Source organism: Lissotriton vulgaris, chromosome 12, assembly GCF_964263255.1.
Source record: "Lissotriton vulgaris chromosome 12, aLisVul1.2, whole genome shotgun sequence".
Lineage (NCBI taxonomy): Eukaryota > Metazoa > Chordata > Amphibia > Caudata > Salamandridae > Lissotriton > Lissotriton vulgaris.
In genome coordinates, this window is record NC_141700.1 from 800402644 (window position 1) to 800423150 (window position 20507).

Genomic DNA, 20507 nt, shown 5'->3' on the forward strand with positions numbered 1-20507 from the left:
ATTGGAAAAAATGTATCAACTCTTCTGTGACAAGTGAGGCAAATGTTTCCAGGCAAGGAATGGTCAAAGATATTGACAATAGTGTCAAGGACATTATTTTAGCCCAGACTCAGCCTGCTGGGACCACCAGGTCAATCTCACCCAAAGGGCAGTAGGAAAGAAGTCCAGATGTATATGTTGTTTTCCTTGAAACTGAATAAAAATAATTTGGAAAAAAAAAATTATCAATAAAAAGGCCATAAGCGCACGTCATTCAGGCAAGATAGGGCCGCTGAGGGCAGCGCAAACTCATGTCGTGACGGCGTCTGATAACGTCAGAGCTGGAAAGGAGGATGGTTTGAGGGATCTGGCGGTACGTCACATCCTGGCCCTCTTCTGTAGAGGTGGAATAAACATGTAGGAGAGAGACCAGCCTGACCAGTACAGATGAGGATTCGGATGCAGTATTGTATTCCTCTGATTCCGGCTCTAATAATCAGGATTGGTCAAACCGTAACTGGTTTGGGCCTCCTGTAAAATAAAAAGGTTGATCTGTTCTTTTATCCATCCATACTCTGTCCCCCTTTTCTTCTGACTTTTTTTCAAGATACAATATAGATCTGAAGAAGGACATCCACAGAGCATGTTCTGCCTCTTAAGATGAGTTATTGGACACAATAGACCCAACAACTTGGATTTTTGAAATGGCAGAGCTGGCCAGAGGGAACGAGAATGACTGACCCGAATGACCCCTCAAGGTGGATCCAGGCAGCGGTATGTTTTATTGGCCAAACCAAGTCGTTGCCTGCTCTAGCACGCCGCACAACTCTCCCCGTTGAATTGTACCCAACCTTACTGAGGTGGCTTCCACCGAGGAAGGCCCAGCAGCGACAGGGCTTCTGTTTGGTGAGAATTCCAATAAGGAAATCTCCATATCTGTCAATACCCTTGGCTCCATTGACCAAGCCTAGGGTTCCTCGGGAAAGGTGTTTGGCCAAAAAGTTTCCTCGATGACGAGTAAATGAGGGGGTCAGTCGGCCGATTGTGGCCAATTTAACGAAAGGCTCCAGAATTCAAATTTCAGAGGGCCGTCCGGTCGCTCCTATCAGAGACCGATGTGCAAGCCCCAAAGACGGAGAGGTGGCAGAGGACATTATCGAAGTCACTCCAGGGGTCAAATGAACAGTGGTAAGTGTACAGACTGTACCACTTGTTTTAGGGGGTTGAATAGCGTTGTTCCACCAGGCATGGTTTCAGATAACATCAGGCTCATGGGTACTTCAGTTACAGGGACATCATATAGATTTTTTCCAATAACTTTCTTGAACATTTTATCCCCACGTAATACATTTCTTCCGAGCAGACAGTCCCTTGAACAGTCAGGAAATAGACGATCTGTTCCGAAGAGAAGCAATATGACATTCAATTTTCAACTACTCAGGTCTTCAAAGCAATATCTTCTTGGTAGGGAAATGGAACAATAAGGTAAGATGGGTGATAAATCTCAGACATTTTAATCAATTTGTGCTTTACGGACTTTCAAGGTGGAGGCTATTCTCCATCTTCAGGATTGTCATCAAGCCCAAGATCGGATGGTGTGGTTGGACCTCAAGGATGCATATCTCTCAGTCCCCATTCCCCCTCATAAAACATACCTTCAATTTCAAATCAGGAAAAGTCTTTACGTTCTTCAGTTCAGTCAATAGAATTTCAGGGCTTTCTAGTAAATTCAACATCTTCTACCCTCCAGCTTATGGAGGCGAAACTCAAGGTTGTCAAGAAAGAGCTGTCACTTCGTTTTGTCTCTTCTTAGATATCTCTGCTTGGGTTTGTGCGTGTGGTCGGTCTTTTAGCATCATCAATTCAGGCAGAGTTACTGGACCAACCTCATTATCGAGCATTACAGTGGTTAAAAATTCAGCATTTTAGGAAAGGTTTAAGCTACTCAGACCTCATTCCAAGGAAACCAGGGAGGAGAGAACCTGGTGCTTAAAAAACATTTAGGCGCGGAACAACTGGTCAGTCTTCAATACCATCCCGGATCTTCTATTAGAATCTGACGCATGTTCGTCCCGGTGGGATGCTCTCTGCAACGAGTTCTTGACTGGCCACATATGGTCAGAGAGGACATCCTCCATGCTCATACACTATTTAGAGCATCTTGCAGGCTCCTTTTCGATCCAAAGCTTCACAAAGGGCCCTGCTCGTTGCTCCGTTCCAATAAAAATGAACAACTTCACAGCAGTAGTACACATCAATCATCTATGTGGGACTCACTCAAAGATCCTAGCCAATCCAGTGAAGCACTTATGGGAATACTGTCTACACCTCAGTTATCAGTACCAGTGGAATAAATGCCAGGGTGGTTGTACGCAAACTGGTGTACTTGCCACTTAAAGGATGTCACCGATTGGCAGCTATATATCCCAGCATTTCAATACCTCCAAGATATGTGAGGATCTTTCTTAATAGTGGAGTGGTGTGGCTCACTGGTTAGAGGCGGCAGACCCGGAAGCAGAGGAGGGCCCGGGACCAGGGTTCAATTCCCGACGCGGCAGGGTCGTGGACCAGGGTCAGCGGACTCGATAATTCTCGCCTCTGTGCCTACTCTAACCAGGAATCACACTCGGCAACTCTGGGCATTAGGTTGCTTCATCTCCACAACGGCCCCCCGCATACGCCGGGGATGCCAGGTTTCACCCTGGAGATAACCAGTAGGGTCCATCTTACAGGGAAAGCCAGGACGGGTTCCCCAGCGGTCTACAGTGCGGAGATACCCCATGTAGGGTGATTTATGCGCTTTACAAGACATCATTACATTACATTACATAGACTTTTCGTATCCAGGCTGAACACCCCGCTCCTCCAGTCCTACAGTTGGAGACCAGATTCCAATGCTCAAGTGACTAACACTTTTCTGCATCCATGGGATCAGGGGACTGCTCATGCTTTCCCCCAATGCTCACTGACCTCCTGTTGACTACTCCAAACTAGAGAGCAAATGCTCTCCCTTGTCAGGTCATAGTCACTCTGTTTTGCCCATCCCAGATTTGGTTTCCGAATCTCCTACAGATGTCCATAAAAGTCCCTATTCTCCAACTCTTCAGGGACCCGACAGGCCAATTTCACAATTTAATAATATCAAGCAATCTCCAACTGATCGCCTGGAAAGAATCAGGTTTATCTGATCCCTCCCAGGACTTTGTTAGACACGCTCACTTTCATCAACAGGGCACTGGCTCCTTGGACGGCTGCCAAGAGTAAAGAATCCAGTCGGGCTGGGCTCGGTGCTTAGAATCGAGTGCATATTCTATTTGTTCTGATGTCGCTCCCATTGCCAATTATCTAGACATCTTACGGATTCTGGGATATCGTATCAAACAATTCGCACACACAGATCAGCAATTTCTCTGCACCGTCAGTGTACAGCAGGGAAACCTGTAGGTGAGCAACCTCTGGTCTGAGGATTCCTGTGAGGAATAAGGAGGGCTGTACCTACAAAACCTGAATATATGCAATGTCAATGTTGTCTCAAACATGTTTGGACAGATAATTCTTCTTTAACACTGAAAGCTTCGCCAGCTAAGTTACCTATGTTATTTTGTTTATTTTCTTTTGAAAGAGTTTCTGATGTGAAAGCTCTGGATATTTCTACTTGGTGATTTACACCGTTGGGGAGCTTGGAGGTCTTTTCTATTTCCAGATGTACTAAGACCCTCCTTTCAACTGTGGAGTCCCCACTTCCCTGGATCACCCAAAGCTTTGCCTGGTAGGGTGCATGAAGGAATATGAGGTCAGATTGGCCCCTCTCAGAGCATCTCATGATCAGCTCCTCATTTGCATTATAAACCCCGCCTCTCCCATGTCTCGTCTTTGGCCAGATGGGGAAAGTGGGTCACGTCACAAGCTGGGGTGGGCCTTTCCTTTTTTGGAGCCCATTCTTCCAGACGCGCCATGGCTTCTAGGGACAGAGCAAGACTAGCAGATATTCTGGGAGCAGCCAATTGGTTTTCAGCTTCTACACTTAAGACATGTGTTACAATGCTAAATGTACTTTGTAATGTAAGTAGATCCAGTAGTCGTAGGTATTCTTAAATAGATGTTTATTAGTTAAAAGTTGGTAAATAGGAAGGCCCCACCGGGAGCAGCATCCAGCTGCTCAGCCCCACTCATTCAAACTGACCACACATTCAAACCATGCGCACACGAACATTCTAATTACATCACGCGCACAGGCTGAGCAGCAGGGAAAGAGATGATCAGGATATAACACATCTCCCTCTTTTAAAACAATGAAGACAAAAGAAAGCAAGAGAAAATAAATACAGTATGCCCTGACGATGACAAGGTCAGGATTTCAAATAAGCAGTCAACATAAGAAAATGAATGACTGTAAATAAAAATTATGAAATAGCAATATAGCATGACATAAGAATTGTTGCATAAAACACAAAAAGAGGAATAATATCCTCTCGCATAAAACCAATGCAAAATCACATAACCACCATCCCCATCACAAACCAAACCCAAAATATCACCAATCATGCCAGTTGGCCAGACTGTCACCAAAAGCAATACACAGGGAACCCAACTAAATAAAATGCACGGAGTATATGACTTCCCAACGGCACTCTGCATAAATGAACACCTCTAAAAGAATAGAGCACTTACGTGGTTCAACAAAATAAATCATGTATACAACTGAGCATTAACAGAACTGAGGACGCTGCAACCTCATATAATTCAATCTGAAACAGATGGAGCGCCTCAAACAATGAGCACTTACGTGGCTCCGCAAAATATGAATACCAAAAATCCAAACTGGAGAACTAATCTTCAGAAAAATACACACTAGAATTGAACACCTCAAAACATTTGAGCACTTAAAGTGGTTCAAAGCAATAAATGTAGTCCCTGCACGACTCTTCGCAGTAAAAATGTGAACACCCTCTATTAGAATAGAGCACTATGAAATAAGTGGTTCATCAAAACATACAGCATAATCCATCAAAATAACAGTAAAGAAGCACTTGTATAAAATATTTCAGCACATAACAGTTCCACACAGTAAAAGTAAATAAATCAGTCACTCTGAACACAAACATGTAAATAAATACACATGTGTTTAGCAAATAATTCAAAATAAGAAACTAAAACAATAAAAGTAGTCACCGTTGTCAACCGGAAAACATGCTAGACGTTGTAACTCATGAAGAAATAAACAGTACCTTCGCTGAAGAAACATAACGAAATGCACTCCTTGCATTTTTCCCACGTGTAAAAATTGTAATTAATTTCAGTCTATGAAGGTCAAATGTGGCGCTCTGTTTATTTTAATCACTTCGTGCAGAAAGAATTGCACCACCACAGACCTAAACAAAGGGACTGAACTAGAAAAAGACACGTCCAGAAGAGGTGCAGGTTATGACGTGCTGAAATGAAAATACACCTTTGAAGAATCTTGAAGATGGCAGCACGTTTTCCAACGTCGTGCCGGGTGGTTAAAGGCACAGAAATGTACTCATAGATACAGCGCAGTGTCATTGACGCAGGCACGTCATCACAACAGGAAAAGAGAGAACATTGAACTTTTGTGAGGCTGCAGGCAAGATGAACGCGCTGGATGCACGCGCTGGTGCCACATTTGAATGGATTGATGACGCTTGAACTGCCGAGTTAGACAGGCAAGATAAAAATAAATCTTTTACAGTTCGTAAACCAAATGCTTGACTTACAAATTAATTCATCAGACAAGCAGGGTCGGAAAGGGCACAGCAAAAACAGATGATGACAGATAAAACCCATGACTCGGCACGAAGCCTTTCTCCTTTACAAAATCAAGCCGGTGTCCAGGCAGTTAGCTCTTTAAGTTGCAGGAATCCACGGATATTCACACAGGGGCTTTATACCAAAAATAAAGTCAAGTGTAGCTTTCACTTAACAACTGTCTCCTTTAAAACACACTGCAGGCTTATGAATCAGCACAGTGCACACTGAATTAACGTTTTAAAAATAGGAACAGGTTTGTGAAGATGGTTTAAACTACGTGAAACCTCATCAATCCTTGTTTTTGAATTTGACACAGCATATTTATGAAGGTAAAAACGTCGAAAGAAAGTTGCTCATCCACAATGAAAGCATATTTAACGGATGACAGAAGCAAAGTTCAAAGCATCCCAAAATCGGTCGTAATAGCAGGTTTCAGGTCTCAGTTGCTTTCATGTGTTTGGGCGATTGAACACTACAGAATTTACATTTGGGGCAGTAAATTTATTCTGCGTACAGATCATAAACCCCTTTTGAGCATTCTTTCTGCGGGAGGTGGTTGGAATTCCACAGCAAGAATTGCACGTCTTGCATCTAGGCTACAGGAATACAATTTCACAGTGGAATACATTCCTGGGGGAAAAAAATGTAACTCGTGCCAACCTGCTGTTTAAAGGTCTCCTGTTTACAAAAGCGCTACTAACTGGGACCCTTACAACCTGCAATTAAAATTAATTCTGCCTGCATCAATCTGTGTGAACTCCATGTTTCGGTACCTTGGAGGTTGTGCACTAGCAGTTTGAGTGAAGAGTTCTACTTTGTTATTTGGCTTGCCGTTTGGCCTACGCTGAGACCTGATGCCTATTTCTGCCAACCACGTCCTGAGCATATGCAAACTGTGCTGGAATTCACATGCCAGCGCTTGGCTCTACACCATTTGGGAGTCTGTCTACATTCCTGACTTCGAGAATTGGAACTTCATCTGCACACCATTAACTTCTGACATTACACTACATTTGGATCTGTAACCCGGGTGAGAGATCGCTCACCGGTGTTTGCTGCTTCATGATTTATTTATTTATTTTCCTTAAAAAAAAGGGTGTTCTCCAACAAGTTACTGTATGATATTTTTTACATTTTCGCATGGAGATTTCTACAGAGCTGTTTGTGTCTCCCTTCATTCAAATGACAACGGTGACTACTTTTATTATTTTTATTTTTTTATGTTTAAGATGTAAACAATTTAGCATATTTCCTTAGTTATGCAATGTGTTGTTTGCGCTGTAATTTATCCTTGAGTGCATTATTCAAGTACTTTGCGTGAAGGATTTGCCTGCTTTATTATTATTGTTTTAATTTACAGTGCGTGTGTCAGTCATGATGTTTCTTTTAAGTACTGTGTTGTGCTAAATATCGATTATATGCAGGTCAGTTCAGTTTTTATAGTCTTTATTTCGAAGTTTTCCTTCATAAAAGACATAACATACATAAAAATTCACAGAAAAAAAGAAGAGAATGATATTAGTCAAAAGCAAAAATTTAAAAAGAGTGAATCTTAATATAAGCAAGTAACCACTTAACACATTTTTTCCTTTAGCAGTTATCAACAAAAAACCATACCAGCAATATCTGGAACAATTTCCATTATACACAATGTTAGAACCAACGAATGTAACAGGCAATATGTCCCAGATCATAATCAGTCAATTTCAGTTTCGAAATAATCTAGTTAAATTAATAATGGACACTATTTGCTAGCTTCTTTGATATACCTTGCTCGGATTACCCAAGCCCATCCCAGATATTTTGCCAAACCAATAGACACCCACTCAGCTGTATTAGTTCTTAGAATGTGTATTGCTTCTTTACACACCCGTATTTTTGTTCGTCGACAAACTGGTTTGAGCCACTTCAGGCGGGGTGCGCGATAGGCATTACATTCGAATAAGAAATGGCTCTCAGTTTCATTAACTTCTAAACAAAAGGGGCAATACATTTTCAAACTATTCTGCCATTTGTTAGTAAATTCCCTAATTGGTAAGGTGCCTACTCTGAATTGATGATAGAGTTTTCTATCTAGGCCTTTGGTGATGTTATCCCAATACGTCTCATGTTGGGGAATTACTTTATAAAGCAAGAAGGAACTGGTAAGTGAAGAACCAGCTGAAAGTGAAATCATATCTTTTTTAACAACTGACCAGAACAATTGTTTAAACTCATTCTTTGAAGGAAAGGTTTGATTACCTGGATCTGACCAATGTAATGGTAGACCCATCTTAAGGAGGGTTGCTTTAATACTTTTGAACCAGGGTATATATCCTGAGCCAAAAGATAGTTGAACCTCCCGAAGCTCATTAGCAAACATTATCAATTCTGGGGTAGACCAAATTCTTCTCCATAAAGCAACCATTCTAAATAAAGCTTGATTTTTAAGAGATTGGCAGCCCATATCGAGCAATAGTGGGATTGTTGGGGTTGAGGGCGGTAGACCTACCAAGCTTCGAAAAAATTTATTTTGTATTTTATCTAGTGGTGCAAGATCAGCATGATCCCATAGATCAGAGCCATAAAGAACGGCCGAACTAATTTTGGCCTTATAGATTTTCGTGGCAGGAAGTACTCTTTTCGTGAGGGAGCAACGCTGTTCCTTCACGAGACACCCTGATAACCTAGCTAGTTTGAGGCACATAGCCTCAATCTGTTCTCTCCACCGCAATCTATAATCAATAGATACGCCTAGGTAGGTCATTACCCATACTTGCTCTAAAGATACTTCGTTCATGGTAACATAACCCTTACGTGGTTTACATTTTGTAAATACCATAAACTTGGTTTTCGAGACATTGATCTCCAGTTCATTTAGTTTACAAAACTCCGTGAATTTATTAATGGCAGTTTGCAACCCCACCTGGGTTTTGGCCAGGATCAGGGTATCGTCGGCGAAGATTAGAAGTGGGAATTTAGTCCCTCCCAATACAGGGGCATCAGATGAAACAGACGAAAGGAACTCCACTACCTGATTAATGAAAAGGAGAAAGAGGGATGGTGCCAAGACGCACCCTTGTCTAACTCCCCGCGTAACAGGGAATGACTCCGTTACTTGGCTTTGGGATCCCCATCTCACTCTCGCAAAATTATGATTATGTAACCTAATCGTTAAGTCTAATAAGTCAGGAGGCATTCCCATTTTACTTAGTGCCAACCACATCTTATCTCTAGGGACCAGGTCGAACGCAGATTTTAAATCTACGAACGCAGCGTATAATGTACCTCCTCCTAGATGCACCGTCTTCCAGTAAATCATGGTGAATCTGACTACCTGGTCGATAGTGCTTGTGTTGGCTCTAAAGCCTGCCTGTAGTGGGGACAAGATATTTTCTTCCCTCGCCCATGACTGTATTCTGCCTAACAGCAATCTGGCCATTACTTTTTGTAGTGCGTCGATGAGGCTAATGGGGCGATAATTCGCCGCACTAGACTTATCTCCTTTCTTGTGTACTGGGAGGATCTCTGCCCCTCTCCAAGATACCGGGATATCTGCTCCCAAAGCAATGGCATTAGCCAGGGCAGTAATATACGGGACCCAATTTTCCATATCATGTTTAAAAAGGTCTACTGGGACACAGTCCATCCCGGGTGCTTTGCTATTTTTGCTTAATTGTATCGCTATCTCCGTCTCACGTTCACTAAAAACCACATGTCCGCCGTTCACCAACTGTGGAAGAATCAACATTCCCTCCTCGCTAGGATTATCATTTATTTGCTTACCACAAAACTGGGCTGAAAAGAACTCAACCCACGTATCCGCAGAGACATGGTTAGTTGGGGTTTGCTGATCACCACATCCTCCCCATTTAACTACCTGCCAGAATTTCAATTGATTACCTGATAGACTGGCCTCATAAAGGTCCTGCCACCGATTATCATCCCATATAGTTTTGGCAAGTTTTAGGGTTTTTCTGTACTCCACCCTCGCAGCTTTAATTGCCTGAGTATCCCTAGTTTTGATTACAGATATCAGGTGATTACGCACCTTCCTACAGCTCGCATCATACCATTTTGCCCCCAAATTACCTTTTTTTTAATGTTTATGACCACCTTTAAACGATTATATGCTTATAATTCTGGTTCTAGGTTACATATGATGTCCTCCATCCTTTAGCTGCTAGCGCCATGAGACCTTGCGGTGAACTGCGCGCTATATAAGAATGTATGACTATGACTATATGTATGCTGTTACATGTTCTTTTCTGTGTGGATTTGCAAGTGATACATTTTGAAATAATTTATTCTATTATTGCCTACTTTACTGGAGTCACATTTGTGCTTAACCTTTGTTGAGGTGCTCATTTGCTTTCATTTTGGTGATGATTTGTAGGCGTTTTGCTTATTGGGGTCATTTATGTGCTCAACTATGTTGAGGTGCTCCAGTTTGTTTTCATTCTGTGATGATGAGCTAGAGTGATGCTCAATTTTGATGTTTATTTCTGTTATGAACCACTTTATAGTGCTCTATTGTTAGAGTTGTTCATGCGCTTGCTATTAGATGCCATAGGGGCTCAATTTTATTGTCATTTCAGATGAACCACTTATAGTGCTCTACGGTTAGAGGAGTTCATCTATTTACTGTACGGAGCCGCAGGGCTCAGTTTTATTGCTGATTTTCTGTTACTTACTGTGAGGAGCTGCATGGGCTCAGTTTTATTCTATTGATAGAGAAGTTGTGCATTTTCTGTGAAGAGCCGTTTTGTCATGAACCACTTTTACTGTGCTCTATGTTTAGAGGAGTTCATGTATTTACTTTGAGTGCTCTATGTTTAGAGGAGTTCATGTATTTACTTTGAGTGCTCTATGTTTAGAGGAGTTCATGTATTTACTTTGAGGAGTTGGGCTCATTTTATTGTACTTTATTTTGGAGGAATCGAAAATATTCGAATTTGAGGAGTTGATATTTCATTTTCTATCTACGGTACTGAGCCATACTGTACCTTTGCTCATATGTATTGAGATGTTCAGTTTTCATTTCATTTAAGCTTACATTCTTTTGTTAGCTTACGGTGCTTGTACAACCTTTGTGCCCGCGCCCCTTTGATATTACCTCTTCTTTCCATCATGTTGAAGAGGGGGTTTATTTCTGGTGCATTTATGTTCTTTCTTTCTTCTGCCTTTCTGCTTCTGCCATCTTCTGTTTCATCTTATTCATTTTTTCAATTAAAGGAGGGAGGTGTGTTATATCCTGCTCTTCCTCTCTCTTTGTCCCTCCTTAGTGTTAGTGTCTGCTTGTCTATGTCATGTCTCTGTGATGTCATCCAGGATTCTACCTGTTGCTGTTCAAGGGATTTATCAGTTACCTGGAGGCTGAGCAGGAAGTTATCTGCTCCCGGTGGGGTTTCTTACCATATTACATTCCTACTTGAATGCTGTACCTGACTATCTAATTCCAAGAATAAATATACTACATGAACATTACAACAAGGACTCTTCATCTTATTTTACTGAATTTAACAACATGTTATTGTAAACCTGTGTCTCATGCTTTGTTTGATGTGGTCAATAAGCTTTAAAGTAGAATAACTGGAGCCTCTGGTCCAGTCATTAAATGTGGATTTCCCAAGGGCTCTGAAGGAAAGTCCTAATTTGGTTAAGGCCGTGAAGGCGACTATTATCCCACCGCTACGTCTGAAGGATATTTAATTCATTTGAGGCCCTCCCTTACCAGGTATAATGTAGGGGTGGGTGATAAATTCAGCTCCACCGTCAAAGTTGGCAGTTTTGGCCAGTTCCAGCGAAATTCCGCCAACCGCTACGTGGAAGAGTTTTTCTCACATGTGGCTCACCAACGGTAAGTTAACGAGCGAGATTTGGTGTCCCCTAGTGCAATTTTTAGCTGCTAGTAGGGCACTCGCCGACATTCCCCCAACGCGGCTTGTCGCAACCGTTTGAAGTCAGGAAGTAGAAAATCTACTTGAGCGGGGGAAAAAATCACCTTAAGAAGCAACACCCTCTGGCCTGCCGCATGATACCATTTGCGCTGTTTTTCAGCGTGTAACAAACTCTTCGTGCTAACAAACAGTGCAGTGTGCCTAATTCCGCCCTTCCAGGAAACTACATGGAATCTCGCTGAGTTTTCATGTAACTCAACGGAACTCCACGGAGTGAACTTCCACGCCTTCCGCCCACCCCTAGTATAATGTTTACTTCTTTACTAGTACTACCAACAACAACAGTGCCACAATAATCTTGTTGGTTTTTGTGAGGATTGTGATTGCATGGTGGTTTTCCTTGTGATTTGTGTCTGTGTTTTCTTCATTGTCTTCCTGTTTCTACATTAACACTGTCAAGCTGCATCAAGAAAGAGGAAGTGAAGAGACTAAAGGCCCATTTATGCTGGGCTAGTGGTGCACCCGGGGGGACATTGGTAGTCCAGCTCCCAAGGTTGATGGGAATTGAAGTTTGTTGTTAAAGTTTTCATTGCTGTTGTGTGTAACATGTGTCTAAACCAACATAATATTCGCCTCTGTGTCCTTAATAAAATTAAATATTTTCTTCATAACACTTGGAGAATCCACTTTTTCTGTCTCTTTAATTCCTACCTGCTCTGTGGACCAGAATCAAGCTCCTTATTTCTCCACTGAGTGCCCAGAGCTCATTCTAAGGCACCAATGTTACTGAGCCAGACTCTTCCTTAGGGGTGCCTCAGCCCAAGAAGGTAGACCTCTGTGGTCCGCCTCAACACCAGATCTTAGCTTCCAGCCATCTTCTTGTGTCCTCAGTCGCTCTCTGCTGAAGAAACACAGACCACGCGCTATAGAACGCCTCGATATGTAAGCAACATTCACGCCAGCAGGATCTACAGACCTTTCGATAACCCTCCCACAGATGTCACCATGCTATGATTATAATAAAGAAGGAAATGGTCTTTTGACCCAGCTTTGCTCTTTTGTTTTTCACATTTGGCCGACAGGTCCATGGCAGGGACCCTGACCACGCGGAGGATGAGCTGTACGTCAAGCCCTGCGAGGGGAAGGACTTCCAGGTCGGGAGGCTCCTGGCGGCCTTCAGGAAGAGCGTGACCCCCGACGGGCAGGTGCTGCTGAAGGAGTACCTGGAGGGGTGGAAGGAACTCATCAAGTAGGTCATTGGATAGGACAACTTAAGGGGGCTTGATGAGCCCAAAGACGTGTGGATCTGATCATTAGATAAAGAATTCCTTCCGCTTCAAAACCATAGAAGGACAGGGCGGCCATCACTGGGATAGAAAAGGGGTTTTACAGTACAGACCCTTAGATTACCTACACAGATCCCAGTAACAGCAGTACTTGCAGCCTCCCTCAATGCTTCTTTTCTTTGGCGCATTAAGTATAAAACTAGCATTAAAAATCAATGGAGCGCTGAGCCGTGCTGAGCAGGGAAGAGGCCTGGGGCAGGGCAGAGATCCAGAAGCAATGGAGCAAGTACAGTACTGGGTAGGGATAAAGCTCAGGGAAATACAGAGTTCCAGCAGCAACAGAGCTCTGTACTGTACAGGGCCGGGAGAAGGTCTGGGGCAGCACAGAGCTCCAGAAGAAGAATTTCTCAGGGCATGAACCAGAAGGGAAGAGGACATGTGCAAAGATATCTATGGGGTGCAAGATGGATGAGGGAGAGAGAAGGGCTGGGGCGGATGGATGAAGGTGTGGGGAACCCTCATTGGCAAGCACAAACTGCTTGAGGTGAGTTCTCAAGACCTCTTGAATTCAGACATGGCATTTGTGGCTACTGATTTTAGAAGGGTTTCCCCCTTGATTGTTGGATTATGACAGCGATTGACGCAGCCAATGCTGGCTTCCCTTCTTGTGGTTCATATGAATCCCCACAAGACAAAGCATCGAATTCTGTCCAGGGAACAATGTAGAACTCCCTGAACCTTGAGTTTTAGCTCAGTGACACTGCTGAAAGAGCCGAGCCGTTTCCCAGTCCCCACTGACATTCCTTTATTTGTCTCCCCAGGTTTATGGATGCACTTGGTACTGTCTTTGGCTTCATATCCCAAGAGACGATCACCAAAATCAACATCGTGCACGGCTACCGCACGGGCAAGCATTCCGAGGAGTACCAGACCCTGGAGTCCATGGTGAAGTACGAACTGCAGGACAACGTGGTCAACTTCAAGGAGCTGCCCAGCGACCGCACACCATCAGGCTGTCGCACCCTCTTGCGACTCCACCGGGCTCTCAAGTGGCTCGAGCTCTTCCTCTACAAACTAGCCACCAGCACGGACCAGGATAGTACCTCCGACATGTGCGCCGATGCGTATGAGGAGGCCCTGGCACGACACCACAGCTGGTTCATCCGACAAGCCGCGGCCATAGCCTTCCTGGCGCTACCACCACGCCGGACGCTCTTCGACATCGTCTGCGTGCAAGAGGAACAGGAGGCCCAGATGGTGCTAATGACGACGGTGAAGGCAATAGTCAGGGTGTACAATATAACACAGGAGGTATACACAGCACATGGCATGTTGAATTTGCCATGATATAACTTTTGGGGAAGAATAGATGCTTAAAGAAGAAATAAGACAAAGAGAAGAGCGCGGACATGCAAAAAAAAGAAATCACAGAAAGAGCATATATCCTTACTACATTGGGCTGATTGATTAGCACCGGCAAACATTGATTGGCCGGGGTACGTAACATAGTAGGTAGAGCCAGTACAACAATGTACTAGTGCACACCACCTATTAGAGGAGATATGAGAATCATGTGAGAGATAAGAATATTGAATGTAGTGTGTGAAATGATGCAATACAGAATAGAAAAAGAACATACAATCTACAGTTGAGGAACAGAATACACATAAGTTGGTATAAAGAATAGATTTAACTTGCTCTGCACAACACTTAATATTTACCTCAGCCACCACTGAACCTAAGTGGAAAAGCTGAGTAATAAATCAGTTCCACAGAATATCAGGAGGGCCACACAGGATAAATAGGCAACTAGGATGTGAGAAATATTGACAAAATACAGTGGTGGGTGGGACAGCAATGGGGTTGAACTTGGCACCTGGAGCTGCCATATTGGGTGAGGTTGAACGGTTGAAGCGATCCGAGTCTTAGCTGATGAAAGAATGTGGAGTTAGACTGAACCTACCAGAATCTCACTCCAACCCCTTGGACTGCTGGAAGAAAATCTGAACCCAACTGCAAATACCACCTCATTTAAGTTATGTTCACAAGCAATACAAACCTTAAAGGCATTCTGTATGTATGCTAATATTTACTTTCTTCTTCTTTCATATCTACCTCAATTCATTAAAAAAAATAACCTGTTCACTTGTTCTTTTCTTTTACTTCTTGGACAGTTTTGTCACTAAGTACTCCATGTCCTCCAAGCTGCGGCTTGAGCAGAGTTCACATTTGAAAAGCCACTGGTATCGTCAATAATTAGGTTTAAACAAGCGAATATTAAGACAGTGATCATTTCATGGGAGGATGTATGTGCAAGGGGCAGTTACACCTTGATCAATTAGAGGGCTTCCCGAGAAACTGTCTGCATTGCTACTTTGTTGACTAACACCCCCTGCTTACACCGCACCTCTTCAGGTTAACCAAGAAACTCAGCCTTTTGGTAGCAAAGGCCGAGCCAGTAAGGTAGGTTGTTCAGAAGGTGAGTGGTGCTAGAGAGTTTGGAGGACACACAACAATAGTAGTGAATACTATTGTACAAGACAAGCTTCTATCAAACTAGAGAGACAGGGCACTAAAGAGGAAAGCAGGGCCAAGACACAAAAAGAAAAGTCTCTTCCTCAAGCCTCATCAGTTCAGAAGAGCGTTACACGACATTGGCATCCTTATCAATGCAGACAGGTAGAACTGTTTTTGAGACATGTTCAACGAACACAGAGAAAAAAAATGAAAGAAATTGCACAGGAACATGGTGTAGATGGAAATGCATAGTACACTCATTAAACATACATCCGGAGTAAGGCTACGCTAATACTTCTCCTAGAATGCAAAGAGCATTGGCACTTGGGATTCAGGAGTGCCAGGCTGTTATTGGTTCGGACATTCTTCACCAGCAGCACAGCCAATCAAGTTGAAGAGAGGCAGTAACCTTCCAGTCACAAGCAAAGGAGGGCGCTTGGCAGAACTCAAACCTGCTGCTTGTTGATTGGTCAGAGTCCTTCCTTAAGAGTCTGATCTAGGAAAGGCTGGCTGTAGGGGCATCAGGCGTTTCCCCGGGAGGCTGGAAGGGTGAGGGCCGGTTTTGTTTCTGGGGTCCGGGTTTGCAGCAGTGCTGCCATATCAGTGCCCAGTAACAACATCAGCAGGCTAGTATAATCCATTTAGCACGCACGTTTGTTTCCAGTCTCTTGGGGCCAGCCAGGATTCCCCGGTACACCAAACTGCTTTTTTGTGTGTGAAAAGATACACATTTAACACAGTGTGACCACCCCTTGCTTACAGGGCCATCAATCTGTTGTAGCTCGCAAAAGTGATACCAATGATGGCCCTGTTATGTTTATTTTGTCCTGCCACTGCGTTCTGCGCTCTCTCTCACCCCATCAGACACCGACTCTCCTCAGACTTCAAAGCCAGGCCCAGGCCAGCAGCCAAGCCCAGGTCAGCCACCAGCAGCCACTAGAATCAGTGACCGACAGCGACAGGCACCTACCAGTGGTAAGTGGTGACTGGGTGCATGTGCGACCAGTTTCAGTTTTATATTTATGCTGGTGGTGCCGCGTACCCGTGATAAAAGTGTCAGGATAACTCTGGTGATTAATCTTCCTGCTGGAGAGAGATCTGAGTTTTGTCTAGGGATAGTTTTGACTCATCTAAGGTAGCACAGATGCTTACTATGCCTGCTGCATCACAGAACTGTATTTTATGTGGATAGCTCAGTGGGCTACTGCTTTAGTCGCAGAGATTCTTTTGTTACTGTGCAGTTCATAAGTTATAAGCGTAATGTAGCACAGTGAGCTATGAACCGCCAAAGATCTGCATGCAAACTGCATGGTACAGGCTAGAAAGTTATTTTTTACCCAGTCTTTCATTATCGTAATGCTGCTAAAAAGGGTTTGTTTGGGTAGAAATAAATTCTTATTAGTAAACAAACCCCAACCACTGTGTTACATTTTGCATCCTCAGTTTGTGCTTCTCCAGACCAAGCATTCTTGAAAATGCCTACAAGTATGGACGGAATGTGAACCCTACACCTTTTAGTCCCCTTTGTCTTACGTAACATTTAATATACACCAATGACACACGTATGATTCATTGTCTCTGTATGTGTGTGATGTAAAGTGCTCTGACTTCCTACACTGGTATCAGAGGCGCTATAAAACAAATTAAATACATTTGAGAGAGGGGCTATGGAGAGATGAGAGGCTTTGTTAGGGGATGATGGTGAAGGAATCATTGAAGGGCCCCAATAAAGATTGTTTTATCTTGGTGCACAATAAGGGCATCATTTACTGCGCTTTAAAAGCGAATATAGTTGAATATGCAATGAAAAAAAGAGTTGTAAAATGCACTTTTTTTGTGAATCTGCCCACAGCTTTCTTGGGGAGGAGCCCCCACCATACATTCCTTGTAGCGGTCAGGCTCGCTCGCTGCGCTTCGTAGGGGAGCTGGTCTGACATTTGCCAGGGCTGCTTTGGGATTCCCAGACCAGCCCGGAGTCTGACACCTTACAGAGAGAGTGGGAGTCTTGAAAGCGTGAAAAACACAAAGCAAAAATCAATTATGGAAATAAGAAATAGTTCTGGTTGTGTCTCATTCGACAGTATCTGTATTTGCAAACATGAGTGACAGCTCACCCTGTACGTTTTTAAAAATCAAACCAGGTTAAAAGTGAGCTTCTGCTGCTTAGGCCTTGTGGAGCCAACAGGGCTAGCAGCACGACTAGTAGCAATGCCGTGGGAAAGGAAAACACAACTGCAAAAGCCATGATGTTGTCTTTTGATTTTCATTTTATAAACGCGCAAATACTCAGAGGGGTCCTGGCGCGGCACCCGTACGGCGGTGGCTACTGTTGGAAAATCTAGATTTTCAGGAGGGTACAGAATCGGTGAGGTTCAATCCAGCACTGATGTCAGAGGGGAGGCTGTTCCAGGTGTGAGCAATAATGAGAGGAAAGGAGTGACCACTGTGCTCTGTGGGACAACGGGCTGGCAACAAGATGAGAAAAGGAGGAGCGAGGTGGTCTAGGAGGCGAGTATCTGTGACATATAGCTAGTGTGAGGGGAGGTGTAAAGAGCTTGTGGCAACATTTATGACAACATATATTCCCCAGGGGCAGCTCCTCCGCTACGGCAGAGAAGCGTCGCCCCCTGAAAAATAAAATGATAATAAACACTTTTTTACCTTATTGCCAGCCGAGCCGAGGTTGAGGCAGGGGTGGGTCATGTCAGCAGTACGGGGCAGTGCCTTGGCGGAGGCGGGACAACGCTGATGAACTCCATGTCAGCCGTAGGAAGGAGTGGTATACACTTAGAAGTGCGCATGTCTGTTTGGCTGGACGGCCGGCCAAACAGACATGCAAACTAAGGTTTCTCCTACCCTGCTGTATTGTTGTGCTGGGTTGGAGAAAAGCTGCAGGGTTCTTGTGCCTGAGCCAGCGTTAAACCAGCCCCCTCAGGCCAATTCAGGCGATGCTCTCATGCAAGATATAGCATGAGAGCAGCATCTGGATTGGGTGGGGAGTTTGTGCAGTGAAGTCTATTCACTACTGGGACATGAGGAGCAACGAGGCAGCCGCTGACGTCTTGTTGGTATTGTCGTTGATCTGCCTCGCTTCTGCTGAAATCACCTAGTTTGAGGTTATGGCAGTCGCAGATGAACGGATGCCTTTAAGCATGCAGCATCCGTTTGAGGCAAAGCTGCTGAAGGAGTGCTGCAGGCTGCAGTGAAACAAAAGCATCACGGAGACTTCTGTCTGCTTAGCTTGCAGAAGCAGCAGTCAAAAGCTTAAGGTTTCATGTGACACCTCAGCCCTGAAGACACTCAGGATGGAGTCCGACACAAAAGAGGGTCCAATTCAACAACCACCAGCACTGACACTAGTTGTCACCGGGAATTATTATTGAGGGATGTGTCATGGCACACAGGGAGCAGAGCTGTAGTGTTTCCCTGTGTGTATGGTATTACGGACATGGAAGCGCTGCTCGGCGCACTGCTGCGTGGCTGCAGTACATTTACAATTTTCTATCATGATGACCGTCACCCCACTGGGCATTGTGAGAGCTAAAAGTTGTTTAATTTATAGTGCTGGATGTGTACGCCACACTCGCCCCTCCCCTCAAAGCGCTCTTTTTGTTGTCTTGTGTACTTGAGCATGTGTCGCGTTTCGGGTCTATGGTGGGTATGCCGGCATGTCCCTAGCGCTTCAGTACATCACCACCATCAAGGCTCCTTTTAATGGCGCTGTGCGTCTTAATCTCCATGTCTGTCCAGCTGCAGGGTTCACTGTGGCGTTCCAACCAGAACTGCAAAATTTGGAATTTGAGAACAGTGATTAAATCTCGGCGTGCTGAAAATCCTGTGATTCTGGGCACATCACTTCTCCCCGTGCCTCAAGACATGAATGTGATCTTGTGTAATGTAACCGGTGCTCACGCACAGTGATCCAATATCTTTGTGTGGAGTTTGCGCTATATAAAACTGCAATAAACGCTACTCCATCATGGTTTTACATTTGTTTTCATCTTGTTGGTTGGCATGCTGGGGTTGCCTTCCGTCCTGGCTAATCTTGCTTGTTACTTGTGGAAATCGACACAAGAGGATTTCCTGGAGTGTTTCTTATTCCTGATTGAAGTATTTACATTATTATATTTTTTTAAATAGATTCCTTGCGTGTTTTGTAGCTGATCAATTAATTACATCTTGTTTATTTCTTTTTTTGTTACCCTTTTGACATTGGACCGTAAGAAATTGGCTCTTTTGATATGTCACCACTAGATCTTTCTTTATGGGATGTTTTCATGGTATTTCTTACCGGGCGCTCTTGATTAATCTAGTATAAAATTGAACACAAGTACTCACACTTAATTTTTTTTAGGCTTCTGTTTATATATGTAAAGTATAGTGGATATTTTGTTGTCGCCCTCACTCTATCTATCTATCGCCCTCACTCTGTCGCCCTCACTCTATCTATCGCCCTCACTCTATCTATACCCTCACTCAATCTATCTGTCTATCTATCTATCTCCCTCACTCTATCTATCGCCCTCACTCTATCTATCTCCCTCACTCACTCTATCTATCGCCCTCACTCTATCTATCGCCCTCACTCTATCTATCGCCCTCACTCTATCTATCTAAAGCCCTTACTCAATCTATCTATCGTCCTCACTCTATCTATTGCCCTCACTCTATATATCTATTGCCCTCACTATATCTATCTATCGCCCTCACTCTATCCATCACCCTCACTCTATCTATCGCCCTCACTCTATCGCCCTCACTCTATCTATCGCCCTCACTCTATCTATCGCCCTCACTCTATCTATCGCCCTCACTCTATCGCCCTCACTCTATTTATCTATCTATCCATCTATCTATCGCCCTCACTCTATCTATCGCCCTCACTCTATCTATCGCCCTCACTCTATCGCCCTTACTCTATCTATCTATCCATCTATCTATCGTCCTCACTCTATCTGTCTATCTATCGCACTCACTCTATCTATCGCAATCACTCCATCTATCTATCTATCTATCTATTTATCTATCTTTCGCCTTCACTCAATCTATCTATCTATCTATCGCCCTCCCTCTATCT

The 20507-nt window shown here is 43.8% G+C and overlaps 1 protein-coding gene across 2 annotated transcripts in view; it reads left to right on the forward strand.

The window, feature by feature from the left end:
- Positions 1–15058, forward strand: part of GLTPD2 (glycolipid transfer protein domain containing 2) — a 57269-nt gene extending 42211 nt beyond the window's left edge. For both annotated transcript variants that reach the window (XM_086946226.1, XM_086946225.1), the window contains exons 3-4: positions 12710–12876; positions 13735–15058. In XM_086946226.1, coding sequence (XP_086802352.1) covers positions 12710–12876; positions 13735–14260 — 693 coding nt within the window. In that variant the 3' untranslated portion in view covers positions 14261–15058. The remainder of the gene's footprint in view (positions 1–12709; positions 12877–13734) is intronic.
- Positions 15059–20507: the final 5449 nt, after the last annotated feature.